This window comes from Anastrepha ludens, chromosome 2 (assembly GCF_028408465.1).
Source record: "Anastrepha ludens isolate Willacy chromosome 2, idAnaLude1.1, whole genome shotgun sequence".
Lineage (NCBI taxonomy): Eukaryota > Metazoa > Arthropoda > Insecta > Diptera > Tephritidae > Anastrepha > Anastrepha ludens.
Window position 1 is genome coordinate 150629987 of NC_071498.1, and position 18132 is coordinate 150648118.

The 18132-nt window shown below is 38.8% G+C and overlaps 1 protein-coding gene across 3 annotated transcripts in view; it reads left to right on the forward strand.

The window, feature by feature from the left end:
• LOC128855592 (carbonic anhydrase 15) overlaps positions 1 to 18132 on the forward strand; it is a 61843-nt gene that overhangs the window by 35629 nt on the left and 8082 nt on the right. For 2 of the 3 annotated variants that reach the window (XM_054090618.1, XM_054090619.1), the window contains exons 2-5: positions 4900 to 5012; positions 10590 to 10680; positions 11056 to 11327; positions 11525 to 11675. In XM_054090618.1, the coding sequence (XP_053946593.1) occupies positions 4900 to 5012; positions 10590 to 10680; positions 11056 to 11327; positions 11525 to 11675 (627 nt within the window). Of the gene's footprint in view, positions 1 to 4635; positions 4807 to 4899; positions 5013 to 10589; positions 10681 to 11055; positions 11328 to 11524; positions 11676 to 18132 lie in introns of those variants that run through there. The other variant, XM_054090617.1, reaches the window with a different exon arrangement.

Below are 18132 nucleotides of genomic sequence, written 5' to 3' on the forward strand. Positions count from 1 at the left end.
TACAACCTCAAAATTATAACTGTCAACAGTGACGTGGGTGCCGATACGCGAGTGCGCCGACTGTTTGTTTGAAGACAGGAGGTACTTCGTTTTGTCCTCGTTCACCACCAAACCCATTCGCTTTGCCTCTTTATCCAGTTTGGAGAAGGCAGAACTAACAGCGCGGTTGTTAAGGCCGCTGATATCGATATCATCGGTATACGCCAACAATTGTACGCTCTTATAAAAAATTGTGCCTGAGCGATTAAGTTCTGCGGCTCGTACGATGCTCTCCAACATCAGGTTAAAGAAGTCACACGACAGCGAGTCACCCTGTCTGAAACCTCGTTTGGTATCAAACGGCTCGGAGAGGTCCTTCCCAATTCTGACGGCGCTGCTGGTGTTGAGCAACGTCATCTTACATAGCCGTATTAGTTTTGCGGGGATACCAAATTCAGACATCGCGGCATACAAGTAACTCCTTTCCGTACTGTCGAATGCAGTTTTGAAGTCGACGAAAAGGTGGTGTGTGTCGATTCTCCTTTCATGGGTCTTTTCCAAGATTTGGCGTATTGAGAATATTTGGTCGATGGTAGACTTTCCAGGTCTGAAGCCACACTGATAAGGTCCAATCAGTTGGTTGACGGTGGGCTTCAGCCTTTCACACAATACGCTCGCTAGAACCTTATAGGCGATATTTAGAAGACTAATCCCGCGGTAATTGGCACAAATTGCAGGATCGCCCTTCTTATGGATTGGGCAGAGCACACTTAAATTCCAATCGGCAGGCATGCTTTCATCCGACCATATTTTGCATAGGAGCTGATGCATGCACCTTACCAGCTCCTCGCCGCCATGTTTGAATAGCTCAGCCGGCAGTCCGTCGGCGCCCGCGGCTTTGTTGTTTTTTAGCCGTGATATTGCTATTCTCACCTCGTCATGGTCGGGTAACGGAACGTCAATTCCGTCGTCAACGATTGGGGTATCGGGATCTTCACATTCTCTACGACATGCGCAGCTGTCACCGTTTAACAGGTTCGAGAAGTGTTCCCTCCATAATTTAAGATTGCTCTGTACGTCAGTCACCAGATCACCGTCTTTGTTCTTACAGGAAAACGCCCCGGTCTTGAAACCTTCTGTAAGCCGCCGAACTTTCTGGTAAAATTTTCGGGCGTTGTTCCTGTTGGCCAGCATCTCAAGCTCCTCGCACTCACGTATTTCGGCCTCTCGTTTCTTCTGTCGGATAATACGTCTCTCTTCCTTTTTCAGCTCTCTGTAGCGATCCCACATGGCTCGCGTTGCGCCCGATCGCAGCGTGGCTCTATAGGCGGCATCCTTTCTTTCTGCGGCAGCATGACATTCCTCGTCGTACCAATTGTTTTTTCGGGCTCGCCGGAATCCGATTTCTTCTTCGGCGGCGGTACGTAGTGAACGAGAAATGTTGCTCCATTGCTCGCGCATGCCGGTTTGTTGGGCAGTGCTCTCCGAGAGCAGGAGTGAGAGTCGAGTGGCGAATCTTCTGGCTGTCTGTTGTGATTGCAGCTTTTCGATGTCGAACATTCTTTGCGTAGGTAGATGTACGTTTTTTGCTGCACAGAGGCGGGTGCGCAGCTTGGCTGCAACAAGGTAATGATCCGAGTCGATGTTGGGCCCTCGGATCGTACGTACATCTAATACACTAGAAGCGTGTCTTCCATCTATCACAACATGATCGATCTGGTTTCGCGTTTTTCGATCAGGAGACAGCCAGGTAGCTTGGTGTATCTTTTTATGCTGGAATCTGGTGCTGCAGACTACCATGTTTCGGGCCCCGGCGAAGTCGATCAGCCTCTGTCCGTTACCGGATGTTTCGTTGTGCAGGCTGAATTTTCCGACTGTGGGACCAAAAATTCCCTCCTTGCCCACCCTGGCGTTGAAGTCGCCAAGCACGATTTTTATGTCGTGGCGGGGGCAGCGCTCATAGGAACGTTCCAAGCGCTCATAGAAGGAATCTTTGGTCGCATCGTCCTTCTCTTCCGTCGGGGCGTGGGAGCAAATTAGCGAGATGTTAAAAAATCGCGCTTTGATGCGGATTATTGCGAGACGCTCGTCCACCGGAGTGAACGACAGTACTTGGCGACGAAGTCTAAGCCTCTAAACTACAATAATAAAAAATTAAATAACTCAAAAATACAAATAACATAGTTTTGTAGAGTAGAAAGAGTTCGATCAAATGAATACTTACCCTTTGTCAAGCTGCAAACAAATCGTTTAAAAAAAAGAATATATAAACACGCTCTGAACTTATTCCAACCCAATACGAAATCGAATAACGAAAATGCGGTAAGTTTGCAAGCATCCACAAATTTTTCTTCAAGTTTGGTGTTGTTTTAGCTTGGAGTATACGAAATTTCGTGAAGTATGCGAATTTCGAATTTTCGCAGGTTACGTATATTCGAATTTCGATTTTTTTGTGGCGATATGTTGGTACTCATGTCTCTCACCCATGCCGACGAGTTCGGCCATTTTGAATGTTCAGTTAATTCTTGGCAGCTGCTTTGCTTGCACTTGTTTCGGCTCGTTCGATTTTTACCTATTTAAAAAGATGGATCAAAGAACCTGCAACAAATTTTGTGTGAAAAACCAAATTAAGTGCGCGAATGCATTTCGAATGCTGACTGTGTCATACCAAAGCAACGTTTATCGGTAGTACAAAATGTTCTGAGAAGGCCGAGAAGATGTGAACGACGAAAAGCCGGGCGCCCGAGCACTTCAACAACAGACGAAAAAATTGATTAAGTGAAGAAAATGCTATTAACCAATCGTCGAATCACCGTTAGAGAAGTTGCTGAGGAGACAATATAGATTGGCTAGACATATAGATTGGCTCGTGCCGTTCGATTTTTTTCAATAATTTGGGCAAGAGACGGGTCGCCGAAAAATTCGTACCAAAACTGTTAAATGTCGACCAAAAGCAGCATCGCGCGAACATTGCTAATGAGATCTGGGACTCTGTCCGCGACGACCCAAATTTGCTCCAGCGGGTCATAACTGGTGACGAATCGTGGGTTTATGGTTATGATGTGGAAACCAAAGCTCAATCATCTCAATGGAAGCTGCCGCACGAGTCAAGACCGAAAAACGCGCGCCAAGTTCGGTCGAGCGTAAAAGTTTTGCTTACCGTTTTCTTCGATTGCAGGGGCGTTGCGCATCATGAGTTCTTGCCACAGGGTAAAACGGTCTGTAAGGAATATTATATATAGGGTTTTTCAGTAAGAGCGCTTCAACTTTTGAACTTTTTTGAATAAAACACAAACGGTTTGACTTTTTTAACTAATTTTTTTTTTATTATCGAGTTTGAACATATACATTTAAGTATGAAATTCGATTTCTTTTGCATGACCACCGCGTGCACGTTTTACGAAGTCCAATCGTTGAACCCAATTTTCGACCACTCTTTTGCATAAATCGGCCGAAATTCCAGCAATTTCGCGTTCAATATTGGCTCTGAGCTCACAAATCGTCGCCGGCTTGTTACTGTGGACCAATGACTTCACATGACCGTAAAATGACCGTAATGCTCTTAAAGTAGCAGCAACAGAACGATTATTTTCATAAAAAATTTGCACGATTTGCAATCGTTGCTCAAGTGTGTAGCGTTCCATGATGAAATGTATACTAATGAAGTTTACAAATGACAAGCGAAAAATAAAAAATATTGCGTCGTTCGCCCTCCCTATCGGAAAAAAGTTGAAGCGCACCTATTGAACAACCCTTTATATATATATATATAATCCTCCTCCTATTTGTGGTGTGCGTCTTGATGTTGTTCCACAAATGGAGGGATCTACAGTTTCAAGCCGACTCCGAACGGCAGATATTTTTATGAGGAACTTTTTCATGGCAGAAATACACTCGGAGGTTTGCCATTGTCTGCCGAGGGGCGACCGCTATTAGAAAAATGTTTTTCTTAATTTTGGTGTTTCAATAGGGAATACGAGTATTACCTGCAAGTTATGCGCAATTTGCGCGAAGCAATCCGCTATCCGCCAAAAACACCCGGATTTGTGGAAGAACGAAAATTGGCTCTTGCATCACGATAACGCCCCTGCTCACACATCGTTGCTTGTGCGCGACTTTGTGGCCAAAACAACACATTAATAATGCCACAGCCACCGCATTCCCCAGATCTGCCCCCCTGTGACTTTTTGTTGTTCCCGAAACTGAGGAGGTCCATGAAAGGACGGCGCTACGCTAGGATTGACGTGATAAAGACGGTTGTGAAGGAGGAACTGAACAAAATTAAAAAAAAAATGATTTTTTGAAGTGCTTCGAAGATTGGAAAAAACGTTGGCATAAGTGCATAATATCTCATGGGGATTACTTTGAAGGGGACAAAATAGATATTAGTGAATAAATAAATAATTTTTGAAAAAACACAAAATTAGTGATACTTTTTGAACACACCTCGTATAATAAAAAATGAAAAAAAAGAAACAAAAAATTAATGAATACGTTCTCACCCTTTTTTAGCCACTCCCTATGCATGATATATTAAAATTTTAGAACTTATTCACTCTACCGAGGACAGTCCCTGCACGTACAACACTGTCGAAAAAATGCCCCATTCAGCAATGAATCAGTCACGTCATATAAAAAGACAAAACGTAGACAAATATCCATAAATTCCATAAACATATCACACATTTTTTGTTACTCAAAATTTTCCGTCTTTCAAAATTAAGATTCAATAAGAACAATTTCAAATGTTTACACCAGCTTGGAGGTGGTTACAATTCACTGTGCCTGTTGGACTTTTCGGTATCGCCGTTTGGGAGGCAAAGCGCTGTAAATTTTTTACTTCTCTTATTTTTCCTATCTTCATTTTTGTGCTAAAACTATGATTTTTAACTATGAATCTTATTTTTATTTTTCTTGCAGCAACTGCTGGCTCTCGGTTTGGCTACTCGGAACCGAATCAGCGTCGATGGGCTCGACATCATGGACATTGCGCCGGCAAAACGCAGTCACCAATCGCTGTACACTCGTCCAAAGTAAATACACACAATCCCAGTGATAAAAATTATTTTTCTATGAAAGCTTTGCAAAATTCAGAGTTTAGTTCAAATATTGTAAATCTGTATTCGTCATATGAGTAGATTGTTGTGCGGGTGTTTGTTGTGAATAAAATAAAATGAAAGATACTTAAATATCAAATTTTAAACCCGAAATAGTACGGAATAAAAATTCCATTGCTTAAATGTTTTTAAGGCTAGTCGGTGAGCGAAACCAGTTGTTGTGAGACAGATATTAGCAAGGCGAGTCTATTAAAGGTGGTGTTGGTACATCAGCTGATTTGTTTTTTTCTTTCGCTGTGTCCATGTAGCGGTCAGCACAGAATAAAACTATGCGAATTAGTTCTTTTTTTTTTACTTTGCCAATCCCTTGCCGTGACAATCAAACGTACAAAACATTTTTGTTGGTCTAATGCCACCGCCTTCAATAGATTCGCCTTGGATATTAGGAAATCAAGTTGTTACACCGGCTAGGTTTTCTGGTTTTGCAAGTTGACGAGTGAAATAGAACGATTCCGAACTGTAGGTGGGCTAATCTGTATGTCTGCAGAGTGGCACTTTTATTTTTGACTTCCACTTTATGCTTAACAACTTAGTGAGATTTAAAAAAACGAGTTTGTGGCTTTTTACTGGAACACTAATTGGGGGTAATGGATATTAATCTCATATAACGATTTCTGTAGAAGCTGGGAAAGCGAGAACACCTTCTACGCGAACAACATTTCCTGTGGCTGACAAGCAAAATAGCGTAAGAGCAGGCCGTTTAACCAAATCTAACCGAAAATATACAATATATATTTTTAATCAATGTACTAATACCGATTCTCTTAGCAATATGCAAACTATTAATATTTAAATAGGCACTCTATCAATGTTGCTAGGGCCCGTTGGAGGAAATCACATTTTTGCCAAATAAGCAGACAAACTGGAACCACGGCTGCATAAAATCGCTACTGAATCTTACGAGATAAGATATGAGAAACACGATAGATATACTAGTGGGAATTGTCTATTTGGAAGGCATGGAAATGGACTGGAAGTAACACATAATCTCTTTTGTCGAAGCTGTCTGAAGCTTTGTCGAATAAATTGAAGAAGAGGAAGGCGTGGAACAAATCCAGTGCATTTGCACTGGCTCTATACAGAAAAAGGCTTTCCACGCTCGAATTTGCCTTTCTTGACAGCATTGAAGAGGTCTCACTAATAGGGTTGCCGAAATTAGCAGAATTCATTAAATCCTCATTCCATTTGAGGGAAACCCCATTCGTTTCCCAAGTGTTCTCATTACGCAGTGCCCGAGGATGATACCAATCACCGCACTAATGGAACGCTGGCCAAGATTGATGAGTGATTTACTTCTGTGCTCGTTCCTTCTAGGTCAAATCTGTTTAGTTATCTCACAGGTGCGCTACGTGGTCCCTCTACTGTTGAACTGCGCCCTGTAGACCGACCTGATACAGATCTCGATATTTAGCAGAATTAACAGATTTAAGAGCAGTTCCTCTCCTAGCCAGCTTATCCGCGGAGCAAACTTCACCAGTGGCTCTGTGGTGTCGGGAACCCAGACAACGTTCGTGATGTACCACTTAGCCAACTCTTCACAAATAGCTCTACATTTAATTGCTACTTTGTTGATATTTTATGGCAGCATGACTGCCATAGTAGATAGGGATGGCAAGGCCTCCTTTATAGCTATCAACTTAGTTTGAAAGCCGTTACGGTAGGCAGATATCCAAAGACTTAGGTTCAGCTGCAAAACTTTTGAGGGGATGTCACTTCCAACCTTATTACTGTCTGTGTCAGAAAAATGGAACCGCGATTATTCATGAAGTATGATATGAAAGATATATATTTAAAAGTTTTTTATACAAAAGTACGAGTTGCAATTACTCAATAAGCCGTGTAGTCTTCTTCGTTGTCGAGTACAGTCATGTATCTTCTTGGCATGCTTTGAACCAGCTTTTCTGCGTAGCTCATCGACAAACAGGACTAGATTTTGCGAACTTGACGAACGAGTTGCTTTAAATCATGGACTGGCCTTCGGGCAAAATGGGGTTGGTGTCTGGCGTCAAATACTGTGACGCCATTTTCTTGAAGAAATACATATATCTTGAAGTTACAAGAAAAAAACCGGTTCTTTTCGTATGACACAGTGCAGTGAAACGTCAGTGCAGATAACCACTAACTCTGAGTAAAGGTTATTTATCGTTAACGTGTGCAAAAATTATTATCAAATTATAATTGTAGAGCAATGTAATCTAGCTCCCTATGTGTATGTGTTTCCGGAAAAGTTCCGAGAAACTTTCGAATGAACAAAATTTAATCTTTCTAGGAGTGGACGGAATTTTCCGCAGATAACCATGGCGAGGAGATCTAATAGAGTCTCAAGAGCCTTGGTTGGAGTAGAAGGCAGCGCTCTAGTGATAAGCTTGGATACTCTGCTCTTTGAACTCTTTTGCGTTTTGCTCTTGGATACCATATCCTCCAATCCCAAGAATGACGGAAAGAAGATTGCGCCCAGCAGAGAGTACGTGACGTCAAGTTTTTCCAAGTTGTGCAGTATTGCAATCTTTTTGCTCTTCGCAATAAATTTAGTGCTTTTTTATACCGAAAATGCGAAAATTTTGAAGTTTCGTGTTTGTTTCTTTTTTTAATTTAAAGCTACCAAAGCTTAAAGTTAAAAAAAAAACTCTATTATTATACAAAAGAAGGTTAAAAAAGGCCACTCTGAGAAGATTTTAGTGCTAATGAAAATTAGTTGGTTTTTATAAAATTTGATATTTTGGAAGTGTGAATTTAATTTTTTGCTCCTTTTAAGGTTATGCAAGAATATTAAATGTCCCTCTCTAACTCTTCGTAAGATTGAAAACCTTTTTACACATTTAAAAAAGCTTTTGAATTTACCGAATTTAAACCAATTTAAACCATAGAGGTGTAATCGTTTCTTCCGGTTCTCAATCCTTAGTGGAACATGGGGCATGAAGAGGTGTATTCATTGTAAAAATAAGCCACAAACTACCAGAAAATACTAAAGAAACCATACCGACATATTTACAAAAAGAGTACCTTGTCTAGTTACATAACCTCAAATATAGCAAATAAGTCGTTCCCTTAACAAAAAAAGTCTCGCTTAACAAAAAAACTCATAAATTAAATTTTGCATAAGCATAACACATTTATTTAAATAAAACGCACATTTTGAAGATAATTGGTCACGCATACAAAGTTCTTTAAGTAGTTCAATAGAAATTTGGTATTTTATTTTTTTAAATGGGCATTTGAATGCGTTTTTATATCCAAAGTTAGGCAACAGTGCAGTAGCGAGAGAAAGATTTGACTGTCGAAAGCAGAAGAACACCAACAACACCTGCAATCGCGGCAATGCCACCAGATGTTAAAAAAAAGTAAAGCTAAATAAGACTGAGTGAATTATTTAAATAATTATTAAAAAATGTACATTTTACAAAATTATAAACATTGCATTTTAATTAGAACAGGCTAGAAAAATGTCATGAAGAAAGAACTAACACTACGAGACTAAATAACAAAAAAAAAATGCTAAATCAAGTTACGAAAATGGAGCTGAAATCACGTAACTCATTGTCAAATTCGCTGAGAGCCAAGTAACGGCACCACGATAGGCGCCATCTCATTATTCTTTCCATCATGCTCCAATCCTGGTCATCAAATAATGGCTCCGCAGAAGAGGATAGACTTCACAATCGCAGTGTATAACCAGGGTCCTACGCGCGGTTTTAAGTCCCATCATTTTCTCCATAGCTGTTTTGCACACACACAGGGAAGTTCCCGTTTTTCCTGATCTGGTTTCAAATGGTTTGTGGAGAAAGAATGAATTGATATATCAAAATTCAATTCGCTGTATGCTCAAATGAAAATTTGTATATTAAAATGACGTATACATTTTGATTCCTGCACTGTTTAATGGATGTAGCGTTCAATACTTCTCAAAGAACCGATATGTTAAGCTGCCCTTCTTGAGTCTAGACATTTATATTAAATAAATTTATGCTGAAATAGAAAATTTTAATAATAGGACTATGAATAAGTTCGTGCGGGTTTTTTCGAAATTTGAAACTTTATTGACGTAAAATGGTTACAAATTTAATATTCAAAATATTGTCCATCGCTTACTACTACTTTTTCCCACCTTTCTGGCAATTCACGGATTCCCTTTGTGAAAAATTCGGTCGGTTTTGCCGCAATCCACGAATCGATCCATTTTTTGACTTCATCGTAATTACGGAAGTGCTGGTCAGCCAGGCCATGTTGCATCGATCGGAAGAGATAGTAATCGGATGGCGCAAGGTCTGGACTATACGGCGGGTGGGGTAGGACATCCCATTTGAGCGTTTCTAAGTATGTTTTGACCACTTGTGCAACATGTGGCCGAGCATTGTCATGTTGCAAAATAACTTTGTCGTGTCTATCGGCGTATTGCGGCCGTTTTTCTCGCAGTGCTCGGCTCAAACGCATCAATTGTCGTCGGTAGACATCCCCCGTAATCGTTTCATTCGGTTTCAGTAGCTCATAATACACAACACCCAGCTGGTCCCACCAGATACACAGCATAACCTTCAGGCCATGAATATTCTGCGCCGACGTCGATGTTGAAGCATGGCCAGGGTATCCATACGTTACCCGACGTTTTGGATTGTCGTAATGGACCCACTTTTCATCGCCAGTCACAATTCGATGCAAAAAACCCTTTCTTTTGTGCCGTTGAAGCAGTTGTTCGCATGCCATAAAACGGCGTTCAACGTCTCTTGGCTTCAATTCATACGGCACCCAATGGCCTACCTTTCGGATCATTCCCATGGCTTTTAAACGTTTGGAAATGGTTGATTGATCAACTCCCAAAGTTTTTGCAACCTCTTCTTGCGTTTGAGCCGGATCTTGATCGAGCAATTCCTCCAATTCGGTATCCATGAACTTTGGCGGCGCACCCTCGCGTTCTTCGTCTTCCAAGCCAAAATCACCACTTTTAAAGCGTGCAAACCACTTCTGGCACGTTCGCTCAGATAGAGCATGCTCACCATAAACTTCCACCAAGATACGATGACTTTCGGCTGCTTTTTTCTTCATATTAAAATAATGAAGAAGAATTCCCCGCAAAAACACATTATTTGGCACGAAATTCGACATTTTCAAGTGTGGTAAAAATATTGTTGTTTACGCTTCAAATAAAAAACTTATACTGACGTTTGTGCCTTACGACAGTAGCTCTCCAATGAATGTTTGGAAATGTGGATCGATGGAATAATAATCAAGTTACGCCATCTGTTGTAAAACCGCACGAACTTAAAAATAGTCCTATTATTTTTTTTTTTTTAATTTTTTATAATTTTTATTAAAATCGTTTTTTCTAGTAACTGTTATGATATCTTTAATTAGTTAAGAGTTGGTGAAATCACTAACTTCGAAACTTAAATCATTCAATTATTAAATTTTTTATTCTATCTGCTTTGTATGAGTTCCTCTTTTTATGTGCATATAAATTTGTTTGCTTATTTGAAATTTTATCAAATTATTTTCCAGGCTATCCCATTGAATATGCCAGCGATTGATATGATTGGCTATCATAATTTGCTGCCGAATCCATTGCTTATGGTCAACAATGGGCATACTGGTGAGTAGAAATAGGGCGAAGTAAGTTCAGAAGAGCTAATTCGAATTTAATATTTATTTTTAAGAATATTAAATATTAATATTTGTCTTTTATTATTTCGATAGACACTTGTTTCTTATTTTACATTTTCGTGTACTGTATACAGGCACATATTTAATATTCGAATGCTATCAGTTTGAGGAGAATGTAAATTTAATAAATATTTGTAAAATATAGAAACATCATTTTGAAGAGCTCATATTCACAGCATTTCTATGCAATACGTAAAGCAGAGACAACTCCAAGCAATTCAATTTTCAATACAACATTTTTCCATGATTTTCTATTTTCACCCATTGAACTTATCCTGCTATGTACTATTCTATTTCCCCTCAGTTGCCATCAATATACCCAAGCTGAGTGAGGAGGAGAAGGAGAGTGGCGATTTTATGCCGTACGTACGTGGCGGTAAGCTGCCGGGTGATTTCGAAGTGGAGAGTGTCCACTTTCACTGGGGCGATAAGAACAATCGTGGGGCTGAGCATGTGATCAACGACATCCGTTATACGATGGAAATGCATATTGTGCATCGCAACAAGAAATATGCGACACTTGCCGATGCGCTGGAATTCACTGATGGCGCTGCTGTATTGGGATTCTTTTTCAATGTAAGTTGATTGTATGCAACGAGTGGATTGAATGGATGCTTTCACAAAGGATGTGCAATATTGAATGATTGCTAGTGAGACAATTATGATTTTATTGGTTATTTGATTGCTTTATTGTTTGACTGTTTAGTTTGCTTTTTTCTAAATTCACTTCCTGTTGTGCATTTTGATTGTAACCGTTTTTTTTCCATTTCTAGTTGGACGAAGATGAAGGTGCGGGTTTGACAACAATATGCCGGCATTTGAATCTAATACCGGATGCGAATGATGCTGTCAATTTAACAGTTACCTTCTCACTATCCGCGTTGATTGCTAATGTAGATTTGGATAAATTTTATACATACAAAGGTGAGTGTGCATTTCCGGATTCTGTAATTTCACAAATATATTTCTTCGAAATTATAATATGCACTACTGGGAAAGCTTTCAAAGGTGTAATCACTTTGTAAATTATCATTAAATTGAACATTTAATACTTTTGTATGATTATTCAAAAACTTTTTTTTTGTTCATGTAGCAGCTTGATCAAAAAGTGTCCTCAAATTCAAAATACAAGTTTATCCTTCAGAAGTGATATTATCGCCTCATAGTGCTCCCTAGGCACACCTAAAGAATGGGTGTGCAAGCACACGACTTCTGTAGAGGTTGTCTCGATGAGGAAGAGACAATCTTGCACCTTCTGTGTCATTGTCCTGCTCTATTCAGACGGAGATTAGCCATTCTAGGCAGACTATTTTTTAACGAATTGTAAGATCTCAGCTTCAACCGCTTCAACCGCTTGAGCCTAACCTAACCTTAACTACTTCCCTTGAACTGCAACGCGCTTATGTCAGCGTTTGATCCAGTTCTCGAAACATTTCTGAAACTCTCTTTTCGGTACAGCAATCAGAGTCGTCTTCGATATTTCCATTACTTTTTTTCGTCTATCCCCATAGCGGTTTTTTGACTCTATGATGCAGAAAAAAATCACAGGGAGCCATATTAAGTGAATTCGATGGCTATTGGATGGTAATCGCTTCGTTTTTGGTCAAAGATTCACGGATTAGGATGGCACTGCCCGACGCTGCCTTATCATGGAGAAAAATCTACGAGTTATTTTCTCACAAATCCCTTCTTTCACATAAACGCCTCATAACGCGCAAATAATAGTCTTTAATAGTTAATAAGGCTGACCTTCGGGCAAAAATTTGAAGTGTACAATACTGCTGTAGTACATCAAGATCGTATACATCATTTTCTTGTTCTTGTGCCTTCATTCAATCTCTTCATTTACTCGCTTGATGTCTGGTTTGCGTGTCGAACTCATAAGCCCACGTATTGTCTCGAGTAATGATGCGTTAGATGGGTTAGTTGGGTCGGATTCAGCATTCGAAATAATGTGTTATATGTGATATCAGCGTCGTCCTTTTTTTGGATGACATTCAGGTCCTTTTGGACCAACTTTACAGCAAAAAGAAATCATTAACGCATCCATAAGCCATATTTAAGTTCTCTGCCAGCTCTCTAGGTCGGTTTAAAACTGTAGGTCTCTTTATTTGTGGAACAACATCAAGACGCACGCCACAAATAGGAGGAGGAGCTAGGTCAAACACCCAGAACGGGTGTATCCGCCAATTATATTATAATGTTTATTTTTAGCCTTGTTTGAGCTGCAAAATGTTACTGACTTTCTGCCAATTTGCAATGAGATATTTTGTATTTTATCGCAAGACAAAACAGGCTACTTATATGGGTTCCAGGACACTATGGTGTTTAAGGAAACGAAATTGCTGATGAATTGGCCAACCGTCGATCAGCGGTTCTCCCACAAGGGCCAGAGCCAATAATCGGAATCACTTCCGCAGGAATCATCAATTGGAGGAGCGATTATGTATGCAATTTACATAAAGAACGATGGTCCAGTCTAGAACGCTGCAGAACTGGAAAGTGTTTTGTAACAAGTTCGAACAGAAAACTGTCGGTATTATTACAGGACACAACCCATGGGGTCAGCATATGACCACCACTAAAATCATTGAGGACCCGATTTACCTGTTTTTCTTGGAGAAGGTGGGTAGCACTGAGCACTTTCTCTGTGAGTGTTCTGCCTTTTCTAGAGCAAGACTACGAGTTTTGAGATCCGATGTCGGGAGAATGAGTAATATTTGTTCTCTAAAACTGAAGGATATTTACAGATTTGCCAAAGAATCTGGAAAATTCTCACAGGACTAACTATGATATCTGTATTTCTGTCTCTATTCTTTCCTATCTCTTTCTCTGATACTTTTCTCCTTCTCTCCTTGACTATCTACCCTCTTTCCAGAGCTTTAAATACAATGGGCTTTTTAGCCTGAGTGTTTTAGGACCCACCAAATCTCCTTGGCTTGACCTTTTCAAATTTGAATTTTTCATTTTCAAGGGTTTTCCAATAATAGGTGTTATTGGTGAATAGATTGCGCTATCGAGAGATGATGAACGATTTTCTATGGCCGGAATTGGAGCGTATTGATTTGGGCAACGTTTGTTTTCAACAAGACGGCGCTACGTGCCACACAAGCAACGATGCCATTGATCTTTTACGGGAAAAGTTTCCGGGCCGTGTTATCTCTCGAAGAGGTGATCACAAATTGCTACCGAGGTCTTGTGATTTAACACAGCTCAGGGTCGATTCAAGACCTCAAAGATGGAATTCGTGAGGCTATCGAGGAATTATTAAATAACGCTTTATAAATAAGTGTATATTTTTTGTTATGTTAAAAACTCATGTAATGTAAGGAAAATGGTTAGGTATAAGAGGTTGGATAAAAGAGATATTTACAAGCAGTGTTTTTTAAAAATTATCTAAATTATTTTATCCACAAATACGTTTTAAACTCAGTCTAGTTAAAGCAGTTCAGCTTAGGCGTAGATGCTGAGGTAACTTAACGATTTAGCCTCATCCTACTCCATGCAGCTACTGCACAAGGGACCCGTAATTACATTGAGTCGCACCACACAGTTACCCAATTGGCGGTATTTAGTTAGCTCTAACAAGCGTTGCGTTTTTGTACTAAATAGAAAAACTTTGCTATTCTCAAATCACAGAATATCGCCCAATGCACAAGAGCAGAGTGCAGACAGTTAAAGGCTCGCCTAAGGGGTGAAGGTGTGAAAAGGATTTTTAATTTATTCCCTCATTGCTCGCATTGGAAGGCAAGTTAGATTTGTTGCTTACTTTTCTTTCCATTACTTAGGCGGTAAACGAGAGTACGCAACAGAAGTTACTTATACACAGACATATACGAAGCAATGCGGTGTAATCGGTAACTCGCAAAGGAGTACTCGAAGGACAATTTCAAGCTCGATTGGGTGTAACCTTAAACGAATTATTTTATCTTGGCATGTAATGGCCTCATAATATGCCACTTGGCAGCTTTAATTCCATTGCTCACGTAATTAGTCATGTCGCAAACCTCTGAGAGCAGACTAAGCGTGAGTTACATATACTTTCTCTTTTCTTTTTGTTTTACTTTAATAATATGTTACTGTTACAACATGATGGAAAGAATAATGAGATGACGCCTATCGTGGTCCCGTTACTTTGCCCTCAGGGAATTTGACAATGAGTTACGAGGTTTTAGCACCAGTATGGCCAGATTACCACTTTCGTAACTTGATTTAGCATTTTTTTGTTATTTAGTCTCAGAGTTTTAGTTCTTTCTTCATGACATGTTTCTAGCCTGTCCTAATTAAAATCTAATGTTTATAATTTTGTAAAATATACATTTTTTAAAAATTAGTTAAATAATTCACTCACTTTTAATTAGCTTTCCTTTTTTTAACATCTGGTAGCATTGCCCGTGATTGCAGGTGTTGTTGTGTTATTCTGCTTTCGGCAGTTAAATCTCTCTCTCGCTACTGCAGTGTTGCCTAGCTTTGGATATAAAAACGCACTCAAATGCCCATAAAAAAAAAAAAAATACCAAATTTCTATTGAACTACTTAAAGAACTTTGTATGCGTGACCAATTATCTTCAAAATGTGCGTTTTATTTAAATAAATGTTTTATGCTTATGCAAAATTTAATTTATGAGTTTTTTTGTTAAGCGAGCCTTTTTTTGTTAAGGGAACGACTTATTTGCTATATTTGAGGTTATGTAACTAGACAAGGTACTCTTTTTGTAAATATGTCGGTATGGTTTCTTTAGTATTTTCTGGTAGTTTGTCGCTTATTTTTACAATGAATACACCTCTTGATGCCCCATGTTCCACTAAGGATTGAGAACCGGAAGAAACGATTACACCTCTATGGTTTAAATTGGTTTAAATTCGGTAAATTCAAAAGCTTTTTTAAATGTGTAAAAAGGTTTTCAATCTTACGAAGAGTTAGAGAGGGACATTTAATATTCTTGCATAACCTTAAAAGGAGCAAAAAATTAAATTCACACTTCCAAAATATCAAATTTTATAAGAACCCACTAATTTTCATTAGCACTAAAATCTTCTTAGAGTGACCGTTTTTAACCTTCTTTTGTATAATAATACATTTTTTTGTAACTTAAAGTTTCGGTAGCATTTAATTAAAAAAAAAAATAAACAAACACGAAACTTCAAAATTTTCGCATTTTGAGCATAAAAAAGCACTAAAATTATTGCGAAGAGCAAATAGTTGGCAATACTGCACAACTCGGAAAAACGTGACGTCACGCACTCTCTGATGGGCGCAATCTCCTTTCTATCATTCTTGACTGTTTTAATTTACTTTTACTCTCCCCAACTTCCACATTCCCAACCTCCCACACTCATACACCACATTCTCTCACTCTTCCACACTTTCCCACTCCTATAGTACTTCCAACAATTCCAAACTTTCTCATTACTACTCCTCATTTAACTTAATTATTATTACAAATTTGATATTTGAATAAAACAGACCTGTTCTAAACGAATCATTACTTATATACATCTAACTCGTGCGCCGATCTTGAATTGAATAATTAGCTGATTATCTTGAATTTAGTATCATTGTACGATTAAGATGAACTTCAGTGCAGAAAATAAATACAAGTACAATCGGCTGAGTTAAAAGCTCACCTATTGAGTACCTATCATACACACATATGTATATACACATGTACGTGCATAAGTAGGTTTAAAAATGCTTGTACGATTGCTTGGAGGGATTAAACAAAATAAGAATAGGTAAATTGTTTCTGTGTGAGTCAATGGATATTGCTTTCGAGGAGCGCTGTGCCTCCACATGTGCACTGCTGTATGTACGCGTATCTATGTACAGACGACTCTTGTTAATTCGAAATTCGAGGGACTCTTAAAATATTACGAATTATAGATTGTTTTAAATATTAAATGGTTCGAAATTTTTGAGAGAAAATAAATAAAACTTCGAATTATCAAGTGATTTTATTTAACTGCAAATGTTTTACATATTCATCATGTGAACTCATTTATACGGTCTTGCTGCGAAACTCATGGTTGCTGATGCAAGTGCCTGATATGCTGTTTCATCGGTTTTGTAATTTATCGAATGAGGCTCTTGCTACCTTAACTGACACCTCTGCCAAAGGTTCTGATGTATCGTCTTCATCTTCATCGTTGCTCTTTTCATTCGTATCTGTTGCAGATAAAATTTCGCCATCAGTTAGTGATCCTGATACAGCAACATCTACATTCACTTGAACATAGTCGGAAAAACTCACACCGCTGATGTCAGCTACTGGTACCATTCATGGTTCTTCATCATCCATAATTCTTACTGATTATTAGTATGTTTTCCCCCATGACACTTTGCATCGTTAAAAGTAAGCGTCTTGTCCGGTAAGCATTTGAAAAATAGGCCTGTTTCATCAGTATTGAAAATGTCTCGGGCATCATTGTTTTCAATCAGTGTCTTCAATTTACCATGCCAATCTGAGCAAACAGCATCATTAATAGTTCCACTTTCTCCACCAACTTTTTTCAACACGACTCCATTCCTCTTTTTGAAATTTGTAAGCCACCCTTCACTTGCCGTAATGTTTTTTTGTATGTTTAGAGTAGACGCGAGCTCTTTTGCTTTTTCCTTTAACAAAGTTTCGCTATATAGATATTTTTTGTCCTCTATCCTGTCTAAGCCAAATGACCAGGCTTAAACTTCCACACGAGGAAATTCACCTTTAGTTATTCTTTTCCGTGCTCCAACAGTTTGGGCAGCAGTAATTTGCTCCTTGTTTTTTATTATGGTTGAGAGAGTACTGAGAGGAATCATAAATTCTTTTGTAACATCGCTTTTCTTTTCAGTTCCTTCTACTTTCTCAATTTATTTTCCTTTCCAGCCATCGTCAAACATTTATGTATGTATACTTTTTAGGACTCGTATTTAATACAAATTTTTAATCTGTATACCCTCAAAGCGTGCGTCAAAATGTGTTTATGTTTTATGCGTAATACGCACAGTAAAGGTATTTTCAGGGAGCCCCAAAATTCAAAGTTCTTACTAACACACCAAGAAACTTGACAAATTTGAATCGTTGAGTGTTTGACCATATGAGTTCGAATTACCGCGTCGTAGCAATGATTTTTACGTTCGAATTACCGAGTGCATAAAAATGTATGGACATAATTCGAAATATAAGGAGATTTTGTAGGGGACTCATGATAACTTTGAATTTATTTATTTATTCATTTTTTCATCAATTAAAGTACAACTCAAATAGATTACTAAAACTAAAGCTTAAATGTAATATTTGGTAAACAATACTGTGAGATACATTAGTCACAATTCAAAAAGTGTACCTCCAGATTAAGTGTTGCCTTGAAAGTCTCTCGTGAGTTAGAGAATACGTCTAAA